The 21,168-nt window shown below is 58.6% G+C and overlaps 4 protein-coding genes across 11 annotated transcripts in view; 3 read left to right on the forward strand and 1 right to left on the reverse strand.

The window, feature by feature from the left end:
• Positions 1–2,439: 2,439 nt before the first annotated feature.
• On the reverse strand, positions 2,440–6,609 carry CYP17A1 (cytochrome P450 family 17 subfamily A member 1). The gene is made up of 8 exons (XM_030276319.4): positions 6,120–6,609; positions 5,512–5,650; positions 4,767–4,996; positions 4,464–4,550; positions 4,164–4,373; positions 3,754–3,923; positions 3,567–3,670; positions 2,440–3,326 (listed from the first exon to the last, which is right to left on the reverse strand). Exons 1-8 carry the CDS (start codon positions 6,429–6,431, stop codon positions 3,058–3,060), a joined length of 1,521 nt encoding a protein of 506 aa, XP_030132179.1. The 5' UTR covers positions 6,432–6,609; the 3' UTR covers positions 2,440–3,057.
• A 311-nt stretch (positions 6,610–6,920) lies between these two features.
• BORCS7 (BLOC-1 related complex subunit 7) lies at positions 6,921–10,362 on the forward strand. Of its 2 annotated transcripts, XM_012574598.5 has the most exons (5): positions 7,182–7,385; positions 7,760–7,822; positions 8,263–8,306; positions 8,722–8,742; positions 9,193–10,362. In XM_012574598.5, the coding sequence occupies exons 1-5, from the start codon at positions 7,245–7,247 to the stop codon at positions 9,242–9,244; spliced, it is 321 nt and encodes a 106-aa protein (XP_012430052.5). In that variant the 5' UTR covers positions 7,182–7,244; the 3' UTR covers positions 9,245–10,362. The 2 variants fall into 2 exon arrangements, with proteins under 2 accessions (XP_030132190.4, XP_012430052.5); XM_030276330.4 differs by lacking the exons at positions 8,722–8,742; positions 9,193–10,362 and adding an exon at positions 8,432–8,681 and having other exon boundaries at positions 6,921–7,385.
• A 294-nt stretch (positions 10,363–10,656) lies between these two features.
• AS3MT (arsenite methyltransferase) lies at positions 10,657–15,002 on the forward strand. 5 transcript variants are annotated; one of them, XM_041716948.2, is made up of 11 exons: positions 10,672–10,944; positions 11,238–11,262; positions 11,766–11,893; positions 12,000–12,150; positions 12,222–12,358; positions 12,631–12,700; positions 12,934–13,015; positions 13,101–13,232; positions 13,338–13,480; positions 13,864–13,998; positions 14,796–15,002. In XM_041716948.2, exons 1-11 carry the CDS (start codon positions 10,748–10,750, stop codon positions 14,892–14,894), a joined length of 1,299 nt encoding a protein of 432 aa, XP_041572882.2. In that variant the 5' UTR covers positions 10,672–10,747; the 3' UTR covers positions 14,895–15,002. The 5 variants fall into 5 exon arrangements, 4 of the variants coding, with proteins under 4 accessions (XP_072787312.1, XP_072787311.1, XP_041572882.2 ...); XM_030276328.4 differs by having other exon boundaries at positions 10,676–10,894; positions 11,222–11,262; XR_012056730.1 differs by lacking the exon at positions 12,631–12,700 and having other exon boundaries at positions 10,658–10,894; positions 11,222–11,262; positions 12,000–12,358; positions 12,905–13,015; positions 13,748–13,998.
• A 2,850-nt stretch (positions 15,003–17,852) lies between these two features.
• Positions 17,853–21,168, forward strand: part of CNNM2 (cyclin and CBS domain divalent metal cation transport mediator 2) — a 112,637-nt gene continuing 109,321 nt past the window's right edge. For all 3 annotated transcript variants that reach the window (XR_012056731.1, XM_030276331.4, XM_030276332.4), the window contains exon 1: positions 17,853–19,550. Coding sequence is in view for 2 of the 3 variants with exons in the window: in XM_030276331.4 (XP_030132191.4) it covers positions 17,972–19,550 (1,579 nt within the window). In the remaining variant the exon portion in view is untranslated. The remainder of the gene's footprint in view (positions 19,551–21,168) is intronic.

Raw genomic sequence — 21,168 nt, forward strand, 5'->3', positions numbered from 1 at the left:
GCTGAAGATGGAGGAGGAGGGAATTGGAATTGTGTCTTGATGCTTGCTGGCAACCTGCTCTCAGAGCTTTCCCTGCCTAACTGGAGGCTAAGGAAAGCCGAGGTGCTGTTAAGCCTGTGTGTTATGCAGTCATCAAAAGCTTCCTGAAGCAGGAAGCCTGGAGAGAAGCAGAATGAGCGGCTCCACTGCCAGCATGAGACTGCTCTGCCGAGCAATGGGAGATGTGGGCTCCCTGGGCACCCCTCACCACTTGGGGATGTGAGTCAGTGGTTCTGAGTTCCTGCTCTGCACTGCCAGGGCTCCCCATCTATGCCTCCTCTGGTTCTCTGCATGCCCTGGCTGGGCTCATCCCAGCCTGGCCTGCTCCTGGCAGAGTTTGGCAGGGAGCTGGGGCACAGCCCAGCTCCGGTGAATAAACTCCTTTGCTGTCCTGAATGAGGCTGCTGCTTCCTGCCCCCCCATCACCACCTGTACAACACATCCCAGGGAGGCTTTTACCACTGTTTTCTTTTTCTTTAGTTTATATAGGAAAAGCCAGGCTGGGAGGGGGGGCAGACAGGCAGCCCCCGGATCAGGCAATCCCCACAGCATCTCACAGTGGGCAGCCTGGGAAGGCCAGGATGAGTAGCCTCTTGGTCAGAGCTGGTTCCCCCCATCCCTGCAGCACAGATCTGTTTTTATCAGATGGGACGGGTGCCCGCTGCGGGGCCGTCGCGACGGTGGTGCAAGCACTGCAGTCTCTGTGCCGGGGGGGTGACAGGCTGCCGGCTTCTTCTCTCGATTTGTTTTTGACCGGCAAACAGCTGTGTCCTGAGGTCTGTGCTTACTCAGCTCTCCTGGCCCCACGCCCGGTGCAGAGCCCGCAGGTATTCCAAGTGTCTCTGCTCCTCCTGGGCTGGCCGTCGCTCTCCGGCACAGTCCAGGCTCAGCCGGTGCCTGGTGCAAAGAAAAGCCTCTCAAATTTGGAGGGCTTCTGAGCTGAGCCCTGTGGCGCAGCTGGGTCAGCCAAGTGCTGTGGGGGTGGCTTTGCCCCCCCAAAATAAGTTTGTGCAATGGAAAGGCTCAGGCTTGCTCTGCCCAGTGCCCTCAGCAAGCTGCACCTCTGCTTCATGGTGTACCCAGCACACTGTGGGAATGAAAAACCTTCATTCTTTCCATCCTCACCAGCTCCTCCCTCGCAGACCCCCTTTGCCTCAGGGAGCTGAAGCCAGTGGCCCAGGTGAAGCTTCCTGCTGGAGCCAGGGGTTTGGGTGCAGCAGCACAGCCCCAGAGCAGCTGTCAGGATAGAAATACCAGCCGGGTGATTCAGCAGTGCCTCTGCCCATTCCCAGAGACGGGAGCAGCCATGCCAGGGGCTGTTTACCAGCTCACAAAGTGCCAGGCAGCTAGTTCTGGGCACTGAATTTCCCCAGCAGCATCTTCTCCCGGTGGGGAGGAGGTGGGTTGGGTAGAGGGCAAGACACCCTGCAGCAGGGCCCAGCTTGGGGTGCTGGGATTTGCAGCACGTGCTGGTCTCCCATCCTAGGACAGCACATCCCAGCAAATAGGGAAGGTGGATTGCAAGAGGCTGTGGCTGGAGGCATTCTCCAGGTTAGAAACATCCCAGGTTCAAAGGTCCCCATTTCTGCCTCAAGGTGCATTTAGCACTTGTGTGGGTGCATTGGCAAACAGCAAGGTGTCAGCCTCTTGTTGATTCTGGCAAGGAGAAAATCCTTTCCCTTACCAAGAGCAAAATCAAATGCCTTAGCAAAGGGGTACAAATGTACTGGAGGTCCTGTTGATGCTTTTGAAGGCATCACAATGTTATGGAAGACTGGAGTGGAGCCTCCCTGCCAGTGTGTTCTGCCAGTGACAGGCTCTGGGGCAGGGGAAGGACAAGGCTGGCATGGAGGTGCCAATCCCCAGGGAAGCTCGGGGCATCATGTTTAGCCAAGTTTTCCTAAAGCCCATTCTGAGTCCTGTCCCCCTTCACCCATACAGCTTCAGTGTGTCCTAGCAGAAGTAGAGGGATTGGAAACCCAGTGGCACCCCTGGTGTGATGGAAACAGGCAGGAAAGCAGGGGGGTATGTGGAGTTCAGCCCTGAGAAGCCATCAGAGACTGTACAAAAGCAGTGGGGCTGGACTCCTGCTGTGCTCCCTCTGCCCAGCTTCTGGTGGGTCAGCTGCTCAGATCAGCCTGAAGATTGCCCTTGGGACAGGCATGTGCATGGCAGTTCTTCCTCCAGGTCCTCCCTACCACCCTGAGCCCCCAGAAAAATGGACTGGGAGGAGGGAGGATGCTCCCAGTATTGTGCCAGGCTGCAAATGCATTGCCTTCATCATCACCCCCGTGCCACAGGCTGACAGGACCCATTTGGCATTGGGTGCCAGTGTTGAAGGGGCTGCATGAAAGCTGAGTGCTGGGGGTTGGAAAGAACTCATACACACTGAGCAGGAGGTTCAGTGGTGGGGAAGTTTATGTCTGTTTTCCTGCCTGCCAGCAAGAGAGAGGGCAGGGGGAAAATGAGGGGGTGTGCAGGGCTGGGGTGTCACATTGTGCTGGGGCTCTGTCAGGCTTTCCCCTCTGCCTTGGCTGCTTTCCCTCCAGGGGCCCTGAGCCATAGCTGTGCAACTATTTAGTTAAATATTAAGAGGTCAAGTAATAGAGAACCAGAAACCTAGTTACACGCTGCCCTCCATGGCACAGTAGTTTTTGGCAAAAGCAAAGCAAACACGGCCCCTTGTGTTACAGGAAGGTTGTGCTGCTGCTGCTGCTGCTGCTGGAGGAGCGATGGCCAAAATCCAGCCAGCCAGTGAGTGCTCATGGTAGTGAGCAGGCAGGAGCTGCCAGGCTGCTGCAGAGAGGCCACAGCCTCCCAACTGAGCCCCAGTGCTCCCAGCAAATTGTGGGCCCACCATACATCTCACACTTAACCCTGTCCTCCATCTCATGCCCAAAAAATAGCTGGAGCCATGCTGTGTTGGGAATAGCTTTATCTGGATACCCCCCCATTCATGGGGCAGCCTCTGTGGTCCCACCCCCCATCCCCCTGCCTGGAATCCAGGACTCCTCCCCATCATGAGGCCGCTCTCCAGGCCTCCCTCAGCCTGGCCTTCACCTGAAACTTCTGCACCTGCAGCACGACACCAAACTTGCCCTCCAGTGAGGGCAGGGGCTGGTCCTCAGGGCACTCCAGTGTGAACCTCTGCAGCACCCAGGCCAGGAAGAGGAAGAGCTCCATCTTGGCCAGGACTTTTCCCAGGCAGACACGGATCCCAGCTCCGAAGGGGAGGTAGCTGGGTGAGGGTGAGTGGATGTGCTGGCCCCGCTCATCCAGGAAGCGGCCTGCAAGGGGAAGGGGCACCCCTGGCATCAGCAGGCTGATCCTTCTGCCTGAGACCTGCCCGAGTTCATCAAGTGTCTGTCCCTCCCAGGAGCTGCAGGAGCAAGAGGTGCAAATGCCCCAGACGGGCAGGAGCAGGATCCAACCTCCCAGCACCCAGCCTCCCCCAGGGCTCAGCCCCTCCTGCTGCACCCACCCGGCCATCCCCTGGCCCAGGAGGGGATGAGGATCATGCAACCCACCAGGATTGAACTCCTCAGGCTTGTCCCACTCCTTCTCGTCGTGGTGCACAGACCAGAGGTTGATGATGACCCTGGCACCCTTGGGGATGGAGTATTCCCCAATGCTGCAAAGCGGACACAGAGTGGGGCAGTCGCTCCCTCCCCACGGTCTCTGCCCATGACCTGGATGTGCCCCAGGGGGTCTCACCTGGTGTCAGCAAGGGACACGTGTGGGATGAGCAGGGGGGACACGGGCCGGATGCGCAGCACTTCACTGATGGTGGCCTCCAGGTAGGGCAGCAGCGGGCGGTCGCTGAGGTGGGGGTGACGCACCTGGCCTATCTTGTGGTCCATTTCCTCCTGGATCTTCCTCTGGATCTGGGAGGAAAGTAAAGACCATTGCAGGAGCCTGGGGAGCAAGGTGCCCTGTGCACAGTGGAGTACACCCAGCATCATCTGCATGTCCTGTCAGCTTGTTGGGGCAGAAGTGCCCACAGCCTGATCCTGCTTATCTGCAGAGCCTAACTTCTCTTTTGGCACCTGCCTTCCCCAAAACTCCCCCTGACGTCTCTGATGCTGGAGGGAACCCAAGCCCCTGCTGTAGGGTGCAGACCCTACCTCAGGGTAGTGGAGCAGGTAGAGCACAGCCCATTTGAGCACAGTCGTGGTGGTCTCCACACCGGCCCCAAAGATGTCCCCCACCGTCATGAGGAGGTGGTCGTCAGTCAGCTCCAGCCCTGGCTCCAGAGGGCTGCTGTTCTCAGCACTGAGCCTCACTTGCAAGAGGGCATCCATGAGATCCTTCACAGTGTCTCCACAGAAAGCTTCCTGCCGAGGGACATGCATGAGCCAGGATGTCCTGGGCACAGTGCCCACCACCCCAGCCCCAGGATCTCCCTGTCCTGGCCATGCTGGCACCTTGTGTTCAGTGAATTTCTGTTGGAGCAGCTGGTCCCGGACCTGGAGGCATTTCTTCAGCAGGGCCAGGTCTTTGTTGGGAAATATCTGAAGGAGCAAAGCACATTACAACAGTCTATAGTTCAGCTCAGCCCAGCCCCTGCAGGCCCCCAGACAGTCACTCTGTGCCCACCAGTGTACTGGCTCTTGTGGGACATCAGGACAGGGACTCTGCTAACTCAGGGGGGCTCCTACAGGACACATCCCAGCTCCTTCCTCGCATCTGAAGTGAGAGGAATGGGCAGTGCCCATGTTCCTGCTCACCTGGAGCCAGGGGAAGATGTCCACCAAGCTCTCCTTGGCCACGGTGTCCACGATACCCTGGCTGTACTCCAGCATGGCCTCAAACTCAGGGTCCCCACGCCGGTATGAGGAGTTGAAGCAGAGGGAGCAGACCACGTTGGTGACAGCCCGTGTGAGCTCGGGGGCCATGTCCAGGGCCGTGTCCTGCGCAGCGCTGAGCGTCTCGCACAGGGACGCAGCCTCCCGGCAGACTGGGGAGGAGGAGAGGCAGGCCAGGGGGTGATGAGGGAGTGATGATTGAGCCAAGGGGTGAAAGGGGCAGCTGGGAGCTGGAAGGGGGGGTCCCCTGCTCATTCAGAGTGTGCAGCCTGCAGAGGCCACCCACCAGGCCGGGCTAGCCCTGAGGGGCTGGGATGGGCAGAAGGGTCAATGCTGGGTGCTGGGGAGGAGCAGAGAGAACGGAGATGTGCACGGATGTCCTCCTGGGGGGAGTGGGGGGCTGGCTCCATGCCTCAGTCTCCCCATCTGTGAGTGAGTGGAACTAAAGTTCAGGGTAGAAAACACATGGAGAGGTATTGGTAAAGTACAGGGGATGTAAGGAGAGGGACAGAGCCCCTGCCTGGCAAGCTGAGGGGATACCGGGGGACATGGGCTGAGCCACTGTCTTTCCTTGGTTCCCAGGAGATCAGGACACTTGAGAAGGAAACGTGCAGCCTGAGAGGGAACCAGAGCTGGGAGGGAGCCTGGGGTGGAGGGAGGCACTTACTGATCCTCTCGAGGGCCAGCGAGCCCTCCCCGAACATGGAGAGGGCAGTGTGCACCAGCTTGCGCTGGAACTTCCAGAGGGGCCCGTAACTGGCGAAGGCGATGTCCTTGCCCCCCCGGGACAGCAGGTCCGTGGTCACCTGAGGGACAGGCAGTCCCAGGGTCATCCCGCTGCAGGGCAGCCCCGCGGGGGATGGATGTTCATCTCACCCCATCCCAGAAATGGTCCGGGGGGGCTAGAGGTTACTGCAGGCAGGCAAAGCACAGGACGTGTGGTTTGCTTTCCCCCTGCCAAGGACTCATAATGCGAAGGTTAGGGGCTCTAGGATGCGCAGGGAACTTTAGGGGTGCCTGGTAGTATCTGAGCTTACATCCCCGTGCCCAGGGATGCCGCCAGCTGCAGGAAGAACAGGCACCCTCGGGACGGAGGGTGACAGGGCTCCCTGCCCCGGGAACAGGGTACAGAGGGGCTGCCCTGCCCTGGCTTGCTGCAGGCAGGATGGGGATGGGACACGGACCCTGCTGCGTGCCAGCGTCTTCCGTGGGCGCGTCCCGTCCCTCACCCCACGCCACAGTGGAAGGGGTCCCCAGGACCTGCTGCCGACTCACGGTGCGGGGCCGTCCGGCGAAGTCTTTGCCCTTCTTCAGCAGCACCTCCCTGGCGTGCCGATAGCTGTTGACCACCACCACGTAGTGGGAGCCCATCCAGAGGGCGTAGAGGCTGCCGTAGCGTCCCTGCAGGCGCCAGAGGCGCAGGTGGAGCTGGGGGTGGCCGGCCAGCTGCAGCAGGCTGCCGAGCAGCGGCAGGGCCGGCAGGCTGCGCGGGCGGCCCCGGCCGGAGCCCGGGCGGTCCCTGCGGCGCGCCAGCCGCCAGCTGCACAGCAGCGCCAGCGCCAGCAGCAGCGCGCCCAGCAGCGCCATGGCGGCCCGGCTGGCGGCTGCCCGCGGGGGGCCCTTATAGCGCCGGCGGGGTCGTCTCCTTGACTCTGAGGCGGGCTCGGCTCCTTATCGGGGGGACGAGCAGGGGGGAGCCGAGCGCTGGGCCCCTGCCAGCTCCGCAGCTGTGGGCGCATGGCGGGGGGCGAGGGCAGCGGGGCCACGGCCAGCCTGGGTGGCCATGGGGAGCTGCCGGGGGCCAGGGGATGCCCAGGGTCGGATCCGTCCTTGGGGTTCCATCCCCAGGGCCTTGTGGTGGGCCAGGGCTGTGGGGACAGCTCGAGGTCTGTCCTGGGTGTCGTGAGCGCAGCTGGGGGGTCTGGCGGGGCGCTGCAATCCATCCCCGGCCGGGGAGCGGCACTGCAGATCCTGGAGGGAATGGACAGCGCTAGAAATGTTGGTAAGCCCGGAGCATCCCTCATCATCAGCTGTTGTCAGTGCTGGGGAGACACGGATAGCACTGGACACCGCTGGGCAGCCCTTGGCAATGCTGGTGAGCGCCAGTCAGCCCCTGGTACCATTGCTCAGCCCTGGTCAGTACAGGGCAAGTACTGGCCAGGGCTGAGAACCCCTGGTCAGCGCTGGTCAGCCTTGGTCTGTGCTCGTCAGAGCTGGGCAGCCTGTGGGTGTCTGTGCCCGAGGCGATGAGGTGTCCTGGGGGAGTCCTTTGGGAACTGAACCCCCTCCCGGCACTATCCCCGAATACCGCGGGCTGTGCGCCTTCCCAAGCCTTCAGGCCCCAGGCGCTCGCCGTAGCGGCTCCCGGGAGTAGGCGGGGCAGGGCGCGGGCGGAGTAAGATGGCGGCGGGGGGCGCGGCGGATGCCCAGGCGCGCTTTGGCCACTCGGTGAAGGGGCTCCTGACCGAGAAGGTGACGAGCTGCGGCACCGACGTGATCGCTCTCACCAAGCAGGTGCTGAAGGGCTCCCGTAGCGCCGAGGTGAGCGGCGGGTGCCGCTGGGCGGTGGATTTCAGGGCCGGCGCGGAGCGGGCAGGGCGGCGCAATGCCTTCTGGGTGCTGTAGTCCGAGAAGGGGACACATCCCTGTGTCTGGGCAGGGACGGGCACAGCGGGACCCGAATGCGGCTGGCAGCGCCTCGGCACTCCGGCGGTGGCAGGCGGGAGGGTGACTGCCAGCTCCTCGTGGTGGCAGGTGGGAGCGGTGCCTCAGGCGCTCCCGATGGATGTGTTGTCATGGCACCGAGGTGCTCCCGCACGGTGTCACCCTGAGTGTCACCCTGCCAGCCGTTCACGGGAGCCTCGGAAAACGCAAAGCTGCAGCGTCTCAGCCTGGTCTGTACGTTTGCCTTGTAGCTCCTGGGTCAAGCTGCGAGAAACATGGTGATGCAAGAAGATGCCATCTTGCACTCGGAAGATGTAAGCTGTGTTCCTGTGCTCGAGCAGCAGTGTTTCTAGGGCGGGAGGAGAGGAGGGTGGTGAGAACAGTTTGCAGCCGTGCTACCGGAGCCCTGGGGTGAATTACATGGCTTCAGGCAGCAGGGCTGGTGGCCAGAATAATTTAGTGCTTCCTCAGACTCAGTGCTGCTGGACTCCCGGTGTCCTGCAGGCTGCCCAGCCCTCAAGCTGTGCCCTCTCTGACACAAAGCTTGAGGGACTGTGGGCTGAAATAAAGCACTTTATCTCTGCCTGTCACTGGGAAAGGAGAGGCAAGTGTGCCACTGCTGGCAGCTACCAGCGGGGATGTTTTGGAGGCATTGCAGCAATACAGTGGTGGCTGTGCTGGAGGAACCCCTGGGCATTAGGACGGCTGCACTGTGATTTCTCTAGGCATTAATTCTTTGTTTTGTTCTCCACAGAGTTTAAGAAAAATGGCCATAATAACTACTCATCTACAGTACCAGTAAGTAGAGGACACCAGCAAATAGACATTCTCTCTTGGGGGCTGAGTGGATCCTTCAATCCTTCTCTGTTCTCCTTGAAGACTTTGCATGTAGCTGCCAGCTCAGACTGATCCCTCTTTTGCAGTTTTTCAAAGCTGAGCAGACCTTGGAGCGTGAATTTTCCAGCCCTCTTCAGGCGGTTTTGGGGTGGGAGCTGAAATTTTTGCCTCCTGTTCACCATGCACTGTGTCTCCCATAGTGTGTATGATACTTCTGGAACTAAGAAGGAGAAGGCAGTGCTGCTTCTGTCCCCCAGAACTTTATCCAGAAACACCCTGGAGTTTTGGCTTCTTGAGCCCTTGTTCTACATAACATAAACCCTGACTGAGATTTTATTTTTCTAATGCTCTTTTTGTCTTTCCTTTTCTCATCTAGGCAAGAAGCAATTCAAAAGAAGTGAGTTCTGGGAGGACCTGGGGGACATGCATGTGGGGGTAGAAAGGGGAAGGTGATGGAGTTGGATGGGGGAAAGCAGAATGGAAAGATTTTTGCAGCTGCCTTTGAGGCAGATGCTGACCCAGCAGGATAACACTTCAGTATTGTGAAGAGATGGGTATTTGAATGAAGAGATGGGATTCATACCCAGGCTTCCTTTTGTTTCACTGGTGTGATGGAGCATGTGAGTTGCTTGTGAGAGGAGATGAGGGTGGTGGGGGCAAAGCTGTGTACAGCAAGGTGCATGAAGTGAGGTTTCCTTTGTGGGGACACAGAGGGGGCTCGGGGGACCCCAGGGTTTCTCTTTGCTGTAGTGTCAGCTCTAGAGCTGCTCTGGTCCCTTGGGCACAGGCAGCACAGCACAGTCTGGGAGCAGATTTCACCATGAATCTCTTCTTGCTTGGTGCCCAGCGTGGAGCGCTCGTCAAACCTTCAGGACCAGCTGAGTCACTTGCTGAAATGAAGGGGAGCTGAAGGCTCGAGGAAATCTCAACCAGCACTGAGGGAGTGAAGTGTTCTCCCCCATTCCAACCCCTGGGGCTCAGAACTCTGGAGGATGCTGGATATCAGCTGGGATATGTGCAGGGTCTGTGCTTCTGGGCACATGGTCCCCTCTTGTGTGCCTGCATCCTCACCTCTGCTCCAGAATGCTCACCTGCACACCTGCACCTGGCTGAAACAAACTTCCCTGAAACTTTGCTCTTCCCAATAATTCCTGTGTCTGCTTACTTCCAATGTAGTATGAAGTGCTCAGCCCACCCCAGCACCCTTGGCAAGAAATGCAGAGTTGAGGCATGGCATTTAAATGAAGGTGCCTGCAGTTTGCCACTGGTCTGTATTTAGCCACAGAGGTGGCACAGAGTGCAGTTTATTTAGGGCATTTTAATCAGTGTGAGTTGCAAGTGCCTGGGTGGATGAAAGGTGCTTCAGTGTAGGCTGAGCTGGGACTGTAGCTGGACGTGGTTTGGCCATCATCCTCCTCAGAGGTTATCTTATTTTCCCCTCTGCCAGAGTTTGGAACATCATTCCTTTGCCAGCCCATATGTGCTGCATTTGGCCTTCAACTGCATTCCTTTTCCTGGGCTGCTGCTCCAGCTTTTGATGAAGCAGCCTTGGCTGTGGTGTGTGTTTGTATCTGGTTGGGAAGGTATCCAAAGGCCTGTCTGGGAAGCAGGCAAAGAGAGCATCAGGAGCTGGTGTGCTCAGTTCTACACTGCTCTGTTGCAGACTATTGAGCTGTTCACATCCAGAACCAGCTATAAATACTGTGTCTTGCTTTTGGTAAGTCACTTATCTAGAGCACTTGGAGTGCACGGGAAGCACTTGTTTCCCTGAGTGTGCTTTTCACCAGCTGATAGGAGCAGGCAGGCTGAGAGCTGACAAAGGCCTGCCACATTCCTGTTGGAATGCTGCTGGAGTCTGGCTCCTGTGCTGCAGAGCCTTCTCAGACTAGATTTCACCATTCCTGCCAGTATTTTTGCCTTGGGTGACATTCTGACCCCAGCTTTGCAGGTGCAGTTTGCTAATGAGAGTTTTCCCTGCGACTTGCTGGGAATAAAAGCTGTCCTGAACACCACCAAACCACTAGTCTGTCCTGGATTCTGTTGCTGGCGGTCCCTGTGCACTGGGGAGACTGTTTGGGATGGTGGGTCTCTGCCCCCCAGGATCCCCCATTCTGCTTCAGCTCAGAGAGCTTTGCAGAGGCAGTGTGACCTTGCTGCAGGTGGCTCGTCCCTTCCAAAGTCCTGCCCTCTGCAGAGACTATAGCAGTCCTGTAGCATTAAATTTGTGTCTCCCTGCCTTTGGGAGAAGCAGGAACTGGCTGCACTGTGGAGGTGCAGAGCTGTTGGAACAGGCAGCGGGGTGGGTTTGGGGGTGTGGGTGCAGGAAGAACCATGAGTGATGGCAGCGTGCTCAGCACGGGAGTGGGGCCAGCAGCCCTCCTGTGCCTGTGTCCTGCAGGGCCATGTGCCAAGGGCCTGGGCAGGCAGGAGCCGGCATCGGGGCGGAAGCCAGGCCCGGGCAGCGTGGGATGCCGGGACAGCACAGGATACTGGGGAGGAGCGTGGCCCAGGCTGGGCAGAGTCCGGCTGAGGCCCTGCAGCTGGAGGCAGTAAGACACCCCAGGGCCTCTGCTGGGGCTGCCCTTGGGGCCAAAGCTCTGCAAAGCAGGGGAGGGGATTTACCCTACAGGGATCCTTTGGGGGCTCATCTCTCCAGGGCAACTGGGATTGGGTTTTTGCAGTGGAGGGATGTTGTCAGGTGCCCCTTGGAGGATCCTATTAGACTGCAAGTTTGGGGGGATTCTCAGGGCTCTGCTGGGGGAGAGCAAAAAGTGCTGTGGTATCTGGGGGAAGAGAGGGATTCAGAACTTTTGGGAGGACCTAGTATGGTGCCCATCCCTGTGGTTTCAGCCACCAGCCCCACATTCCTGTTGCAGTGGCAGCTCCCAGCAGAGAGCAGATCCACCAGGAGGTGCAGGTAAGGAGTGTGGATGGGAGCTGGGGAGGGATGGGGCAGTTGGGCAGGGAGTGTGTGCCTGGGCTGTGCTAGAGTTCCTGCTGCCATTAGAGGATAAAGCTTGTTTCTGGGCCCAGATGAAAATGCCAGGTGCAGTTAGCAGATTTGCTCCTGTTTCACACAGGGATGGGGGGTGGGATAACCTGGCATTTCCCTGCCCTTGTTCCTTGTACCCTTCTCAGTCAGAGAAATGGTGGTTGCAGCCTGCAAAGTTACTGAAAATGGGAATTAAACTCCCTCCTGCACAAACACATCAGTGCGTGTCAGCAAAGGGAGCTGCGGAGGGCAAAGGGATGCCTGATCTTACCATAGTTTTTGGCTAGGTGGAAATGAGAGTGCCAGTGCCAGAGGACGTGTGAACATGTACAGGCCGAGTGCAGGCATGGCCCCCATGGTTTAGAGCATAGGGACCTCCCAGGGCTCAACTTGGCACAGTTTAGTGGTCTCTGTCCTTCCCATCTCAGAACTACTATGGCAAAGAGCTGCAGAAGTCAGAGGACCTCAAAACCAATGCGTGCATCACGTCAGCCAGGCCTGTTTCGAAGCTGGTGAGAGATGCCCTGGAGCGCATCCATGAGGAGGTGGTGGCCAGGTAAACCCCAGGGTCTCTCCTCCCCTGCCACATCCCTATGGACTGCAGCCCCTTCTTGGCTGTGCCATGGGGCACCTCCACCCAGCTCAGCTCAGCATCCACCCAGGTACTACGGCTGCGGTCTGGTGATCCCTGAGTGCCTGTCATCATGCCGGATTCTGGACCTGGGCAGCGGCAGCGGCAGGGACTGCTTCCTGCTGAGCCAGCTGGTCGGGGAGCAGGGCCACGTCACCGGGATAGATATGACCAAGGGCCAAGTACGGCACAGATCTGGGGCTCCCCATCATCCTTCCAGCAGCACCTCACATCATTCCCTTCCTCCTGCCAGGTTGAGCTGGCGAAGAAGCACATTGCCTACCACATGGATAAGTTTGGCTACCGAAAGCCGAACGTGGAGTTCTTCCATGGTTACATGGAGAACCTGGGTGATGCTGGACTGGCTGACGACAGCTACGATATTGTCATGTAGGTGCCATGCAGGGCAGTCACCCCCAGTCCTGCTGCGTCCCGGGGCTGTGGGCTGGGTCTGCATCTCAATGGGTCAGTGCTTCAGAAGCCTGTGTTAGGAAAAGGGAAATCCCAAGCCAGAGTCTGGGCTACAGTCTGGGAATATAAACTGCCCTTTTCATGGTCAAATTGGTGTTTCCAAATCCTGTGTGAAGTGATGGGACACACTGCAGCTCGTGGTGCTGAGTGTGCAAGAGGGTGCAAATAAGCCTTGGTCTCCTCCCCCACAGCTCCAACTGCGTGATCAACCTTGCCCCTGACAAGAGGGCTGTGCTGCGGGAGGCCTTCCGTGTGCTGAAGGTGATGGTGCTGGTGTCCGTGGCAGCAAAGCAGGCTTGGGGTGGCCCTGTTGTTTGTCTGACACTGAGAAACAGCAAATGGGATCTGGCAAAGCACGGATGCAGGATGGGATCAGGGGAGGACATCTTTGCGGGGGGTCCCAAGAAGGGTACGATTAGGGGGCTCCAAATTCTCCTTGCCCCTTTTGTCTCTTTGCTTCTTGAGGCCTCCCTTCACTCCTTGCTGCCCTCCAGCCCGGGGGAGAGATGTACTTCAGCGATGTCTACGCCAGCCAGCGCCTGAGCGAGACCACCCGGAAGCACCGGGTGCTGTGGGGTGCGTAGGGCTGTGGCATGGGGGTGCCATGGCATGGGGGGACTGGACCTTGCCTCCATTCCCCATGTCTGTGATCTCGTACCAGGAGAATGCCTGGCAGGAGCCCTGTACTGGAGAGACCTGTACAGCATTGCTGAGGAGGTGGGGTTCAGCCCCCCACGCCTGGTCACCGCCAGCCCCATCACCATTGGCGACAAGGAGCTGGAGGGCATTGTCGGTGAGGATCCAGCCAGGGAGGGCCAGCTCTGGGAAGCTGGGGGAAGCTCTGCTGGGATCCCAGCCCAAGTGTTCAGTGCCCAAGCCACCAACCTCTCCCTTGTAGGTGACTGCCGCTTTGTTTCCGCAACTTACCGCCTGTTCAAGGTGCCGGCTGGCAGCCGGACCGGGCCAGGACAGGCCACCTACAGTGGCGGGATTGTGGGGCATGAGCAGGAGCTGGTGTTTGATGCCAACTTCACCTTCAAGGTTTGGGGAGGCATGCTGAGGCTCTGTAGGGAAGAGTTAAAGCTGATGAAGCTGCTACTCAGCAGCATCCTCTGTGATCTAGGGGGCAAGCTTTGCTGGAGGGGATGGAGGGTGGGAGCCAAGGGGCTGTGTAAACCCAGGGGAGTGCAAATGTACAGGAAAGGGAGACATGCATGCATGGCTTTGTGGTAAAGGTAGAAGTAGGACATCCATGGTGGCTGCCTGGAATGGTTTCCTGATGCTTGGGTTTTGTGGGTGTTTCTTCAGGTTTTGGGCCAAGACGTGCTCCTGCTTTCACTCTCCCCATCATCTGGCTGGGTGGCTGGAGTCCCCTGGGACACATATCCAGGACCCCAGGCCTGTGACCATTCCTCTGCCCTCAGGAAGGAGAGGTGGTGAACGTGGATGCTGAGATGGCTGCAATCTTGCAGAACTCCAGGTTTGCAGAGAAGTTCCTGATCCGAGCTGGTGGAGCCAACGCTGCAGGACTGCAGGGCTGCTGTAGCAAGGGAGTGAAGGTTGGTAGAGGGCAGCCCCGTGGCTGGGTTAAGGAACTGGGACATGGGTGTCCCAAGCCATCAGAGTTGCTATGGGGTATCAGAAGGGCTGTAGCATGATATCAAGATACATGTGACTCCTTCTGGGCTGGGCAGAAGCTCGTGGGACACCAAGAGTGATTGATGCCTGGCGCCTGAGTCGGGGTAAACTGTACCCCTACCCAAGCTGGAGCCCTCCAAAGGGGGATCTGCTCTAACTACCCCAACATGTCCATGGGGACTGGTGAGGCTGACAGCTGGACTTTTTTGAGATCTCCCAAGGGGAGTCATCCTTCCCCTGAGGGGATTGCTGTGCACAGCCTGCCCCAGGGAGATGATGACCCATTCCCATGGTTTCTTCCTGCCCATTGCCCTGCCTGCTGATGGAAGAGCAGATTGGCCCTGGCTGCCAACCCTGACCCTGCAGCACACAGCATTCTATCTGCTGGAAGCCTATCTCTTCTCCTTGGTGGTCCCTGCAGCCTGTAGATGGGCCAGGAGATACAAGTGAGATAATACCCTGCAGCTGCATATCCCTGAAATACAGCCTTGTGCTTGGGAAGGGGAGATTTTCTCAGGACTCTATCCAAGTAGGAGGCATTTTTCAGATAAAAGCAGAGCCAAAGTCCCAGGCTTCTTCCTTGCTGCAGGAAAAACCAGCTGGGGTGACCCAGAGGCTGCCCCCCATGATAGCTAAGGAAGTGCCAAGTGTCATTTTCTCAGGTGCCTCTTGCTTCCCACTGGCCTGATCCTGCCCTGGGTTTTTCTCTGTCCTTCAGGAGAAAATCTGTGATCCCTTCCAGCTGCTGGAGCAGCTGAGAGCCCCAGGTCCTGCTAGCTGCTGTGGTGGCACCTGTGGTCCCCCAGGGTGCTGCTGAGTGGCAAGTGGTGTCCCCACACCACTGTTGGAAGTCAGTGGAGTGAGAGGACGTGGCTCCAGTAACGTCTTCCACCAGAGAGCAAATAAATACATGTCTGAGCTCAAAGGTTGTGTTTGTAGCTGCCACAGGGTTGTGGGTGCTGTGCTTCCCTGGCAGGGCTGGTGGGGCAGGTTGTGCCTGGTTGCAGTGAGGTCCCATCCTGTGAGTCCCCTCACTGTGGGGCTGACTGTGGCTGCATGGCTTAGGCACACAGGCAGGGACAGTCTCTGTCTTACTTGCAGCCCTGCAGCCTGTTACAGGAGATGAGGGTTGCTCTCTCTTTCCCTGTGCAGCGCCACTGAGGTTTCTGTTTTCCCTGTTCTCCATCTAGTTGGAAAGCCCCAAGTCCCCTGCAGGCATTGCACCTGCAGAGTTTTGCAGGGAAATTCAGCAGTTCTGGAAAAGCAGAAATGCATCCAGCTGCATCCCACAGCAGGCAAAGAGCAAGGTGAGGGGGCTTTTAGGGTGTGGTGGGAGGTGATGGACTGCATTCCTGCTGCCCAGCATGAATCTCACAGGACCCAGCCCGCAGAAGGTGCTTGGGAAAGGCTGAGAGCTGCTGAACAGCTAAACTTAGAAATAAGGGACCATTTCCACCCCTTCTCACACAGTGATTTTACAGGATGGGCCAAATTTCCCATCTCTGCCATTTAAACATCAACTTGCTGTGGTATGGGGGAAGTTAAGAAGCAAACCCCTATAAAATTTGGGTTCAAAAACAAACAGGCCAACACCAAGGATGCTGTGTCATAGCAGTAGCAGTGGCTGAGGAGGGTCCGGGTGTTCAGGACACCTGAAATGGTTCTGAAATTCTGTGGAATGACCTCACTGATGGGACCTTGGGAGGAAGGAGCTGTTTAATACACACACCCAACCCCCAGCCCTTTTTCAAGATTACTTACAAAGACTTCATCCAAGTCCCCAAACAGTTTATCCTGGGAGGTTTGCAGCAATTAGCTCCTGCTATCAAAGACAGCCTTCCCAGTGGGAAGGGAAGAGCAGGTGGGGTGTGGGGGGGTCCTACCTGCAAATCCCTTCATTAAAAAGAGATGAATCCCTGGCATGGTCTTTCAACTTGCCTGGGTAGAGCTGCACCCACAGTGAGATCCCCTCTCTGTGCATACAGAAAAAGGCCACGGCTTAAATGCCACTACATTTGCATAGCACTATGTTTTTCCCAAATTCTCAGCATGTCAAGAAGGAAGCAGCTAAGAGAACTTGACTTTGATTTGGAGCATTAGAGGCCCTCACCAGGCTGTGGGTGCAGTGGTGTCCTCTTTGCCTGGCTTCACTTGTGCATGCACAGCCTTGGGGTTTTTAGCCCTCAGTGTATGAAAAGAGGAAGTCCTGCAGCCCTATCCTGTGTGAGGGACCCCAACATAATCTGTCCAACACCCCAGTCTGCATTTTGGTGATTGTTCTCCTAGAGTGAAGCTCTGCAGCATTGGTGTCCTCCCTCGGCAGGCAGAGAGGGTGTTGTGATGGCAGCATCCAGAGGTTGTGATGGTCTGGTTCACTCTGAGGGGAAAGGGAAGGGTATCGCTGTGGTTCAGGGACACCTGTCACCTCCTTAGGGAAGCAGGCCGGCAGAACTCCCTCAGGATAAGCTGAATGAGCTTTGGGACCAGGAAAGATTTGTGGCTACAGGCCCCAGAGCACTGGGCTCTACTTCACATCTTATTGGGTTGGCCTGCACAATTTATTCTTCCATTTTCCAAGCACTTAAACAGCAGGAGGCTGTTTTACTGCCTTTAAAGGATGTCAGCCACCACAAGCCACACCGGTTCTCCCACGGCTGTTTGTCTTTGGCTGTCCAGGATGCTGAACTGTTTCCTGGCTCCTTCGCGTGTGAAGGACATGGAACCGGCTGCGGGGTGTGTGCTGCCCCAGCTGGGACTGCGGCACAGCAGCCGAGGCCTGGGGAACAGGCGGGCCCGGGGCGGTGGGCACGGCACACGGGAATTCACAGGCGCTTTCATGGATCGCGGCTCCCGGCCCTCATGAACTGAGAATGAGCGGAGCAGGGCAGCTGGGGGGGTTTGGATGTCCTCAGCAGGAGCTCCAAACTCCGCTCACCTCCCGGGGCGGCAGAGCAGAGCAGAGGTGAGGGAGGAGCGCGGCCGGTCCGTGTTCGGTATTTAATGGTTAATTCCGCCCTCAAGCGCGACACAACCGAGGAGATGTCGGGCCGGAGGGCGCCCTGAGACCTCAGTGCCACAGCTCGGTTTCTTGAATGTCGCACGTACTGCACCGGCGGCGGCTCGGGGCCGACCGGGAACGGGCAGGGCTAGGAGAGCCGCCTCCGCAGCGGCGGGTCCCGGCGGAGGCACCGGGGTGCGCCCCGTCGGGCCGGGCCGAAGGGGCGCGGCGGGACCGCCAGGGGGCGCTGCGCGACCGCCGACGGATGCGGCGCGCGGACGCGGGGCGGCGCTCCCGGGCCATTGAAGGGGACGAGCGGCGCGGCGGTCCGAGGGGAGCGGCGGCCGCCGTGGGCCGGGCGGGAGCGGCGGGGGAAGCGGGATCGCCCGGCCCGTTCGGCCGCCCTGTGCCCCGGCGCGGGCGCTCCGGGACCGCTCCTGCCGCGCGCCGCGCGCGCCGGCCGCACCGCACCCCCATTGGTCGCGCCCCTCCTAAAGCTCCGCCCCCTTCGGCCCCGAACGCCGCCGCCATTGGCCGCGGCCCTACGGCCGGCCCCGCCCCCGCGCGCCCGGCGTACACACCGGAGTCACGCGCCCCCGGGGCCGGGGCGGGGGCGGGGCGCAGCGGAGGCGCGGCCTGGCGCTGATTGGCGGCGCCGGGCCGAGGCCCCTCCCCGCGCGGCGGGCGGGGCGGGGCGGGGCGGGCGCGGGTAGAGGCGGCGCTGCTCGGCCCGGCTCGGCAGTTGCCGCCCGTCGGGTCCCGCGGGCAGCCGAGCCCGCGCCTCGCCCGCCGCCGCCGCCGCGCCCGCCGCCACCGCCGCCGCCGGGGAAGCCGGGGCACGCCGCAGGCGCCGCGCGGTGATGCGGGGCCGCGGCGGCGCCGAGCCCTGACTAAAGATGGCCGCGCTGCCCGGTGGGAACATGGCGGGGGGCGGCCGGGGGGCGCGGGTGCTGCTCTTGCTGCTCTTGCTGCTGCTCGGCGGCTGCCTGGGCCGGCGGCCCCCGGCCGCCGCCGCTGCCGCACCGCCTGCCGCCGTCGTGCCCCCGCCGGCGGCGGAGGAGACGGTGATCATCGGCCTGCGGCTGGAGGACACGGACGACGTCTCCTTCATGGAGGGGGGCGCGCTGCGGGTGAGCGAACGGACGCGGGTGAAGCTGCGGGTCTACGGGCAGAACATCAACAACGAGACGTGGTCGCGCATCGCCTTCACGGAGCACGAGCGGCGGCGGGGCGGGCGGGCGACGGCGGGGCCGGCGGGGCGCGGCGGTGGCGGGGGCGGCGGCGGGTCGGCGGGCAGCGGCGGGGCCCCGCAGCGCTGCGGCATCCGCACCTCGGACATCATCATCATGCCGCACATCGTGCTCAACCGCCGCACCTCGGGCATCATCGAGATCGAGATCAAGCCCCTGCGCAAAACGGAGAAGAGCAAGTCCTACTACCTGTGCACCTCCGTCTCGGCCCCCGCCGCCGCCGCCCTGGGGCCCGGGGCTCCCGGAGGGCTGGCGGGCGCCGAGGGGCCGGCGGGACCCCCGCCCTGGGGTGAGACCACTTGGATCTACCATGACGGCGAGGACACCAAGATGATCGTGGGCGAGGAGAAGAAGTTCCTGCTGCCCTTCTGGCTGCAGGTCATCTTCATCTCGCTCCTCCTGTGCCTCTCGGGCATGTTCAGTGGCCTCAACCTGGGCCTGATGGCCCTGGACCCCATGGAACTGCGCATCGTGCAGAACTGTGGCACGGACAAAGAGAAGAACTACGCCAAGCGCATCGAACCTGTGAGGCGTCAGGGCAACTACCTGCTGTGCTCCCTCCTGCTGGGCAATGTCCTGGTCAACACCACGCTTACCATCCTGCTGGACGACATTGCCGGCTCTGGGCTGGTGGCCGTGGTGGTCTCCACCATCGGTATCGTCATCTTCGGCGAGATCGTGCCGCAGGCTATTTGCTCTCGGCACGGCCTGGCCGTGGGCGCCAACACCATCTTCCTCACCAAGTTTTTCATGATGATGACCTTCCCGGCCTCCTACCCCGTCAGCAAGTTGCTGGATTGTGTCCTGGGCCAGGAGATCGGCACGGTCTATAACCGTGAGAAGTTGTTGGAGATGCTGCGGGTCACCGACCCTTATAACGATCTAGTCAAGGAGGAGCTTAACATTATCCAAGGAGCCCTGGAACTGCGCACCAAGACTGTGGAGGATGTGATGACTCCCCTCCGAGACTGCTTTATGATCGCTGCCGAGGCTGTGCTCGACTTCAACACTATGTCTGAGATCATGGAGAGTGGTTACACCCGCATCCCTGTTTTCGAGGGTGACCGCTCCAACATCGTGGACTTGCTCTTCGTTAAGGACCTGGCTTTTGTGGACCCCGATGACTGCACGCCACTCAAGACCATCACCCGCTTCTACAACCACCCGCTGCACTTTGTCTTCAATGACACCAAGCTCGATGCCATGCTGGAGGAGTTCAAGAAAGGTGGGCTCGTGCCTGTGGTGGGGGCGCGCTGGGGAGGTGCTGCTCGGTGTGCTCAGCATCCACCTGCTTGCACCAAGGGAGCTCTGCAGCGGGGCCTCGGGTCTCTGCTCACAGAGGGCTGTGGGAAGGTGCATTCTGGACTGTGAGTGACCAGTATTTAGACATCTGCCAAATCTGCTTGTTTCCTGGGCCAGAAAGCTGATCCACGGCTGGGATGTGCCCCCAGCCTTTTTTCCCCCACTGCACTGGGATGTGTGTGTGGGCATGGTGCCAAGCAAGGTTGTTTTCCTTCTTGCTTTTTCCACTCATCTGTCTGTTATAGTGAGAACCACTGACGGGAATCTGCGCCCATTTCTTGGCTGTGTCTTCTCTGTGCTTTTTCAGCTGGCCTGACTGGAAGGAGTGGGTGGGCTGCTTGGTGCCTTTCAGGCTCAGTGCATACACGTGCTGAGATAAACAAGGCATTTTAGCTCCATTCATAGGCTCAGCCAGCCGACCTCAGCTTTCTGCTCGTGTTCCAGTTGCTTTGACTGATACTTTGATCTTGTAACTCAGAAATCATTTCAATGTCTTAAAATGTATTCCAAAGTACCTGTTGGTGCTGCACTTCAGAGTTACAGCTCTTTTTCCCCAGGGTACCCTGTGCTTCAGGACCACAGGCTCAGCATAGAGGTGACCCTTTCTACCTCTTTGGTGTAGCTTGTGTATTAGTGGCATCAGGATGGGACTGAGGCTTTCAGCCTTTCTCTTAATTGTAGGTGGTGCTGACTTGACAAATGCATCTTAATTCGTGTTAGAAGGTCTTGCTTATGTGTAAGGAAAAAACATCTTTTTGTTTTCCTTTTAAAATCTGTTCCTCTCTGCAAACCAAATAATAATGCTGTGTAGCCTGTGCAGGAGGGACCTTTCAAAGTAGTTGTTAAGTGAAATTTCAGGCAGTTTGGATGTGTGGACTCCTGTGCTGGAAAAAGAAAGGCTATTTGGAGTGCCACCAGAGTCCTGGGTTCATACCTGGGAGATCTGATCAAAGTACCACAGAACAGCTCAGTTCCTGGGGGGTGATTTGCTTGAGAGGGGAAATCTAGTGGGGAATATTTGAGCTTACCTTTTAACTGCATAAATTACCTGGAAAAAAAACCCAACTTTGTGAATTGGTGCATGTTCTTTCTAGATAAATTGAAATTAAGACTTAAATTTCGGTTGCTGTTTTGACCACATGCTAAGCTCTTGTGTCAAGGCATTGGATTGTCTTCATCCTGTTTAACTAGGTTTTTGGGGATTTGGAGGGTTACCTCATGTTTATTTCATCTTTGTGTATAGAAGATGGACATACTGCTTTTTACTGACCAGTGCAGTCGTGGTTGTCTTTCAGCCTATGTGTAGAGATGGGGAAATCTTACTTGGGTTTGGAGGTGTTGAAGGAGAAATGAGGGAGGGTCTCCCTTGGCTGTGGTTTCTACACTGCAGGATCTGCAGCTTGGATGTGGGAAACTCAATGATGTCACTTAACTGTTGTCTGGTTAAAGTGGATTTTGCTGCATGTGTGAGTAAAGGGTGGTTCTTTTTCCTCTCTCTCCCTGTAGTTCAGACTCCAGATAGCACAACAGAGTTCTTAGCC

Source organism: Taeniopygia guttata, chromosome 6 (assembly GCF_048771995.1).
Source record: "Taeniopygia guttata chromosome 6, bTaeGut7.mat, whole genome shotgun sequence".
In the NCBI taxonomy this organism is placed as follows: Eukaryota; Metazoa; Chordata; class Aves; order Passeriformes; family Estrildidae; genus Taeniopygia; species Taeniopygia guttata.